Source organism: Atta colombica, unplaced genomic scaffold, assembly GCF_001594045.1.
Source record: "Atta colombica isolate Treedump-2 unplaced genomic scaffold, Acol1.0 scaffold202, whole genome shotgun sequence".
In the NCBI taxonomy this organism is placed as follows: domain Eukaryota; kingdom Metazoa; phylum Arthropoda; class Insecta; order Hymenoptera; family Formicidae; genus Atta; species Atta colombica.
Window position 1 is genome coordinate 117,063 of NW_017259297.1, and position 7,632 is coordinate 124,694.

The window sequence follows — 7,632 nt, forward strand, 5'->3', positions numbered from 1 at the left end:
ATAATTTTAAAATGATATTTCTGATATATATTTTCAATAATAAGAGCAACGAATAAATTAAAACCAATAAAATTAAGCAAACTATAATTAAAATGTGTAACGTTATTATTAAAAGCTACAAGAGCTGCTAATAAAGGAACCTCGCAAAGTAAATTCTGATATTAATAAAACTTTATGTACTTGTAGCTTATATAAAGAGATGAATGAAATTGCAGTCAAAAAATAGTTTAAAAGGATGAAATTACCTCTTTTCTGTTAAGCAGAATTCAGCTTTTTCCATTATATTTCGAAAACTATTCAAAATGTCAAAAATATTTTATACAAAAGTTTTACAATAAAATTACTTCTGTTCATCCATATCAATAATATTTTTGAAAAATGAAAAAGATTTTTTTAATTTGAAAAAACTATTTATTGATGTAAATAAATAGAGATCATTTTGTAGTAAAACTTTTGTATAAAACAATTTTTTATATCTCGAATAGTTTTCGAGATATAACGGAAAAAGCTGAATTTCGCACTTAATACAAAAGGAGATTTCAAACGTTTTTTGGCCGCAACTAATATTTTCTAAATTCATCTCTTTATGTAAGCTACAAGTACACAACGCTTCATTAAAATCAGAATTTAATACTTTGCGAGGTTCCCTTATGAGTTAAGAAAACATCACCTCAGGCATAAGAAGGAAGGATGTATGATTATAACGGAAATCTTCATTCATCAACAAAGTAATCTCGTCTGTATAAATCCGTTGACAGACAAGCTCGTGAATATCTGGCAGGCAAATATTGTAATGAACAAGATTGACACGACGTACTACTTCAACTCTATGCACCAGTTGAAATAGTTTTTTATACCTGTCACAAAAAGCCGAAAAATCACTAAAACTAAAAAATTTGTTAAAGTACCAGGGACCCTGAGTGAAAGATTTTTTCGATTCAGTTCCGGTTCCGATTTAATAAAATATCAAATAAATATTCCGGTTTTAGTTTCGATTTTTTTTTACCAATAAAGAAAACCGAAAAATTATGATTTTTTAACGATTTTTTTTCGGTTTTTTTTACTTTCGGTTTTACTTACTTTATTTTATTTATTCTTTAAATTTATTCTAAAACGGATAAAAATAAAAATTTTTAACTTGAGAAATAATTGTTTTTGCATACTCTTCTTTGTGTTGTATATCGGTATCATTGTCTTTAAAGCGCATCCATTGGAATTTCACGACATAGTCGCTTCTATTATGTATCGTTAGAACTTTACTTCTAGATAAGCCTAAATAAGTATCTTCCATTCTGATACTACGTCTGTCAATTCGAATCGTGCTATTTATTGCTGAACTCCGTAACATTAAACAGAGCTTTTCTCCTGTAATTTATATATTTTGAATTTATTATAGACACATGTTTATTGTTAATTATATAAATTAATTATATAAATTTATGTTACAAAGTTAACTGTTGTATTAATTTAGAAATAGAGAAGAGAGAGATAGGGCGAGAGAGAGAGAGAGAGAGAGAGAGAGAGAGAGAGAGAAAGAGAGAGAGAGAGAGGAGAATTTTATAGAATGTTTTTACATCCTAATTAAAATTACTATTATTAACAATTAACATATTATACATATATTAGCGATTGTTTTTCGATTTATTAATATTTGAGAACGATATAAATATAATGGATTTATAATAATCACAATTTTCTGAAAAAAGTAAGTAGAAACCAAACAAATATCATGGAGTAAATATATTTTCGTAACAGTATTTCTAAAAAAATAAATATTTTATAAAATAAATATAATGCTCTTTTATTGCAGATTTTTGATAGAATTGCATATTTAAAGAACAGTTTTGTAAAGAACAATTAAAAAAGAAAAAATTTGTTAAAGTACCAGGGACCCTGAGTGAAAGATTTTTTCGATTCAGTTCTGGTTCCGATTTAATAAAATATCAAATAAATATTCCGATTTTAGTTTCGATTTTTTTTTACCAATAAAGAAAACCGAAAAATTATGATTTTTTAACGATTTTTTTTCGGTTTTATTTACTTTCGGTTTTACTTACTTTATTTTATTTATTCTTTAAATTTATTCTATTAAGAAGAAGGAGAAGGAGGGAGAGAAAGAGAAAAAGAGAGAGCTTGTTCACCCGTTCAATCTAGAGTGCCTAGTCGAAGAAAGGCATCAACTGATCATATAAAAATTACGTAAACATTATTTTAAGCATATTCCTCTCAATTCTTTCTTATTCTTATGGATAGATCTCTCACTTATTACATAAAGTCTACATATGTATTCTTGAATTTCATAACTTAGAATAAATTCTTGCAATATGTTGATGAGGAAGATCTAAATAAAAAAAATGCTAGTATCTTAAAAAAAGTTTACATTAAATATGTCTCGCAATCCCGCCAGATTTCTTATATCATATGAGGCATTAGAAGTATTTATATTCTGGTTGTTAAGAGCTGGCGATGGTAATAATAAAAAATTAAACATTGGTGATTTGGATGAAGGAACGAGCAGAACAAAAATTAAGAACAAAAATAAAAATACAAAATTAAGAACTAAAAAAAGAACCAAAAAAACCAAAAAATAAAATAAAACTGGTAAAATTTTATCAGTTCGGTTACGGTTTTGGTATTATAAACTTTACAAAATTTGGGTACAATTCGGTTCACTAAAAAAGAGAATTACGAAGTGGTTTTCGGTTCCAATTTTGATTCGGATCCTTGTTATATACATAACATTTTATAATTAATATTTTTTCGCCGCTGGGATGTAAAAATACTCCAAATGATTATTCCCGGATGTAATACATAACAATAAAATTAATTTTATTTAATACCTGATTCATAATTAAGTAAAACGTTTGCTTTAAAATCGCCAGATTTTTTAGATAAAAAATTAGCAGTGAGTTGCATCATTTCTTCTTCTCCCAATATGCCTTTTGATGGTTCAATTGAGAAACACGAACTAATACAATAAAAATTACTATATATAGATCTCAAATTGCTTTGGCGTAATTGTCTAATATTAAAAAAAAAATGTTTTTCTATAAATATTTTAGCAACATACGTGGATTATATTTAAAGTATCATATAAACAAATTTTTTATTTGGAAATATAATAGTTTATTAAATTTTAGTTTATCTTTTTAATTAAATATAACATTACTTTTCTGAACAAAAATTAAAGATCGCTGGTGCATCTCCTACATTTCGTACCAGAATAGTTTTTGAAGAGGGAATTTTCACTGCAGTAACTGGTATTTCGATCTGATCAGGAATGTCTAGAATAGGTCTCAAACCGATGGCTAGAATAATATCAATATAGCATTACTCATATGTTATGTGATCATACGTAATTATAATATAATTTCCTTCCCCCTCCCCTCACCGATTATTGGTACCATGAAGTCCTCAGTATCACTGATAAACTTGATATGATGTTCGTAATCCCGTTTCTCTAACGGACTGAACCTGACATTATAAATTTGAACGAGTCCTGGAGCTATCATAGTACTGTAATTTGATCTATGATATTCCACGGAAAAGAAAGGATCAGGGTCGCGCGAGAGCTTCAGGGACCGTGACATCTTTGATACAATATTTAGAAAATGGAATCGAGGTTAAGCTCATGAATATTATATAATATAACAATCGTGAAGAGAGTTAGTGTAAGAATCTAAAGCGTTAGTTAAATATTAACAAGATATATGATTAGAGTAGAAAAGATTTACTTTTGTCAAGTTTTGAATCGTGAGTGTCATATTATACAAATTGCCAGGAACAAATCGTTGAAAAAGAATAATATTAGGCGAAACTTTAAAGCAGTGGCTTTCGCAATTGTAATACAAAGAGCGTATGTTTATATTGCGACCTGGTTTTAGCAAATAATTGATTCTTTCTTGAGTACACATTAACATCTGTTTGATGTATTCCGATGGAGCCATATCACACTGTAAAAATATTAATGAAACTTGATAAACTTGCAAACGTAAAACACTATTTTATTTCAAATATTAAACTATAAACTAACTTCCATTTGATCGCGTGACTTGCCAATTATAGCCGCAAATATTTTCACAGAATTATGTATGATTGGATAATATGTGACGAGATCTTTTTCTCTGTCGTCCATTTTTTATAACTAAAATTTTATGGAAATGATGTTTACATTATTTTACAAAAGAGTATAGAATTACTTTTTTTTATTAGAATCACTGACTTTAATTAAAATGATATTTTTTAGCTGATACATACGCATTCATAGCATAACATTAATATTCAAACTGAAAGTAGTTAAATATACTATTTTTTTATGTCTAAATTTTAGAAAAAATGAAAAATCGATTTTAAACTCTAAAATCGATTTTTTATTTTAGGGTACAGTCAACGCAATGCTATAAATGCTTTAAAGCAATTTTTTAATTGATCAATTTGTAAAATTCTTTTTCTAATTGATCAATCAAACGCTTCAAAGCATTTGTAGTGAGACTTTGACCGCAGCCTCAGTATGACAGAATTAGGGCCACGACACAAAAAATTTAAGACAGTAAACAGTAAGACATAAATAGTAAAGAATTCAACATTGGATTGGCTACTGCTTATGTTATGGCCTTATGTTATGGACTTTACTTGGTCAATTTACTTACTGCTTACGTTTTATTGTTTTTTACTTACTGCTTACGTTTTATTTAAATTTTTTTTGTGGCCCTTAGTCTAAAGAGCCATGGCACATAGAAAAACTTAAGCATAAAAGCTCGATTGTACCAACGTTACTTTAACTTTAAGCGAAGCTTAAAAATTTCTCTTTCTTTTTTTAAAGCCGATAAAGATAGAGAGAGAGTTTAATTAGAGTAAAAGGCTCCGCACAATGAAAGGAAGAGAACAGAAAATAAAAATTTCAACTTATCAGAAATTGTGTATTCCACAATACATGATTTCTGATAGATTGAAATTCTTATTCTCTCTGTTTCTTTTATTGCAGAGCCCCTAAGCCTCATTTTATTATGCGTGGTCTATAATGACAATAGCAATAGTAGATGAGACTGTAAAAATGTAACAAATTGACCAATCACACTTAAATGTGAGAAAAATAATCAACTGTGATTGGTCAATTTTTTATTCTTACAACTTCATCCATTACTGATATTGCCATTGTAGACCACACATTAAAATAATATTGGTGTAATTAGCTTAAACGTAAGCAGTAAGCAAATTGTGTCTTGGTTTATGCTTTAGTCTTAACCCTAAAATCTTAAAATTCAGCTAATGGAATACAGATTTTAGTTAGAACCAATTAAGATTAGCAGTCTTGACTGAATTTTAGAATTTTAGGGTTAAGACCGAAGCATAAACCAAGTATTAGCTAATCATAAAGCGTCGTCTACAATGAAGAGTAGCAGTAGAGGCTGTAGGGAGCAATGCTAGCACTGACAGCTTCGCAGCCAATACGACAAGGTTCTAAGCTAGTAATCCAGCAGGAAATAAGCATCATGTGTCACAGGCTTTAAGTTTAAATCCACAATCTTATTTTAAGAAGCTCTAAGTTGTAAAGAAATTAATCAATCATAGTTCATTATTCTTCTCACATTCGATTGATCAATTTCTTACGGCTTAAGACTTAAAGCTTAGTTAATAACTTATTGTAGAAAGTCTATTAATTCTATCACACTGATGAAATTGTAATTAATTTTGTAAATTTCAAGATGTAAATTCATGTAAATCAAAGCAATATATAATAGGTGTAGTAAAAAGAAATCTATTATTTTTCCATTCAATTTCATGTAAAAATAATGGATTTCTTTTTACTACACCTAATATAAACTTTTCGTATAATCTATGGTGCATTTACGCCATAGATTATACACCATGGTATAATCTATCTGAAAAGTATTTTTAATATTGAAAGCGGAGATGTAATGAAATAGTGCAATTACATTAAAAACATTTTCTCATTATTTTCTTGTAATTATTAAAATTACATTACGTAGAATATTTGATTAAACAAAAATCATACAATAGGATTGTAATAATGAAAGAATAGAATAAAATGCACAATTTCTCTAAGTAATCTGGATTTTTTATTTTAATTTCTTTAATGGGAAAAGAAATATTTGTTCGTAATACAAATATAACTATATCTTCGGACTACTCAACTACAAACATTGCACGGATCCAGCAACGAGAGAAGGTAGACGATGTAAAATTATGAGACAAAGAAGGAAGAGTGAAAAGCTTGTTGGAATCCTGATTGATCATGAAGATTGAAACAATCTTCCACCATTCTGGTTATGTGGATTTCCTCAATTTATAATCGTCGAAGAGCCATAATACGGCAAATGAACCGCACTGCATGCATAGTCATTTAAACATTGTGGCATGCAACGATGAGATGGACAGAGTGACGGCCTACATGACATTCTCGACACGCAGCAAGGATCAAGAAAGATTCCTTTTGAGTAGCACATTCCCGAACAAGGTCCTTGAGGACATTCTAGAGGAGGGCAACTTATATTGCACACCTCGGGCTCGGGCTTCCTAGTGAAAAGAAAATAGAGAATATTCCGTTTTCTTTAATAATAATAAATTAATTTAATAATAATAAATGTATTGAAGATTTTCATTTGATCTGTTATTCTATTTTGTGAATCTATAAATTCAGTAACTATGTTATTTAGAAATCACAGATATATGTATATTACTTACAATCTTTCTATTTTACATATAATATTATACATTTCGTCCATATAATTTCGCTTGCACCTATCCATGTTTAGTGAATCACTTATTGAAGTTTATTATAATTATTACCAGTAAATTTCGTGTGCCAAAACTTAGAAGATTGATATGGATTGTTATTAATGACAGATTTTTCTCTCTGCAATGTTTAATAATCGATTTTGTACATTACTTACTTCAAATTGTATCAGAAATTAAATTGAAAGAAAAATGTTAATTATTTCTTTCTAATGCTCATAAAGAAAATTAATTTCGTCCATTCTATTACAATTTTCAATTTTATTTATATTATAACATTATTAATATCTATTATCGTGCCTCAGATTGAATAGGACTTGATATATTTATAAATTTATTTATTACACTTTTAAAAAGTTATACATTTTTTGTCAGTATTCCATGCTTGAAATATACGCAATGCAATATCAAAGAATAAAATTCCCATAAAAATGTACATATAATATAAATAAAAACAGAAAAATAAAACTTTAAAGTTATAACATATATTCGCACATTGATATAAAAAAAAATGTTACACTCTCCTTTCATCGTACAATGAATTTATCATGTTAGTTACACATAAATAACATCTTTTTTTGGAATAAATTTAAATATACAAATAAGATCAAATCAATTACAAATTTATACATTTAATTTTTATGTTAGATTTTATCAAGTGATTTTGCGTATCTATTATATAATCTAGTCAAATTTATAACTAGATATTAATTTACAATATATAAAGTAATACATGCCCCACATTTACAAAATAAGAAATAGATACAAAAAGAATAGTTTTAAATAATACTTACACACACACACACTCACACACGCACGCACGCACGCACACACACACACACACACACACACACACACACACACACACACACACAC

The 7,632-nt window shown here is 28.1% G+C and overlaps 1 protein-coding gene across 1 annotated transcript in view; it reads right to left on the reverse strand.

The window, feature by feature from the left end:
* The window catches only part of LOC108687217 (hydrocephalus-inducing protein-like), a 9,306-nt gene extending 2,536 nt beyond the window's left edge, over nt 1-6,770 (reverse strand). Inside the window, 9 exon segments of the mRNA XM_018192874.1 lie at nt 671-857; nt 1,164-1,365; nt 2,841-2,968; nt 3,170-3,308; nt 3,392-3,590; nt 3,735-3,953; nt 6,215-6,277; nt 6,279-6,537; nt 6,706-6,770. Of these exon segments, the coding sequence (XP_018048363.1) occupies nt 671-857; nt 1,164-1,365; nt 2,841-2,968; nt 3,170-3,308; nt 3,392-3,590; nt 3,735-3,953; nt 6,215-6,277; nt 6,279-6,537; nt 6,706-6,770 (1,461 nt within the window).
* Between the last annotated feature and the right edge of the window lie 862 nt (nt 6,771-7,632).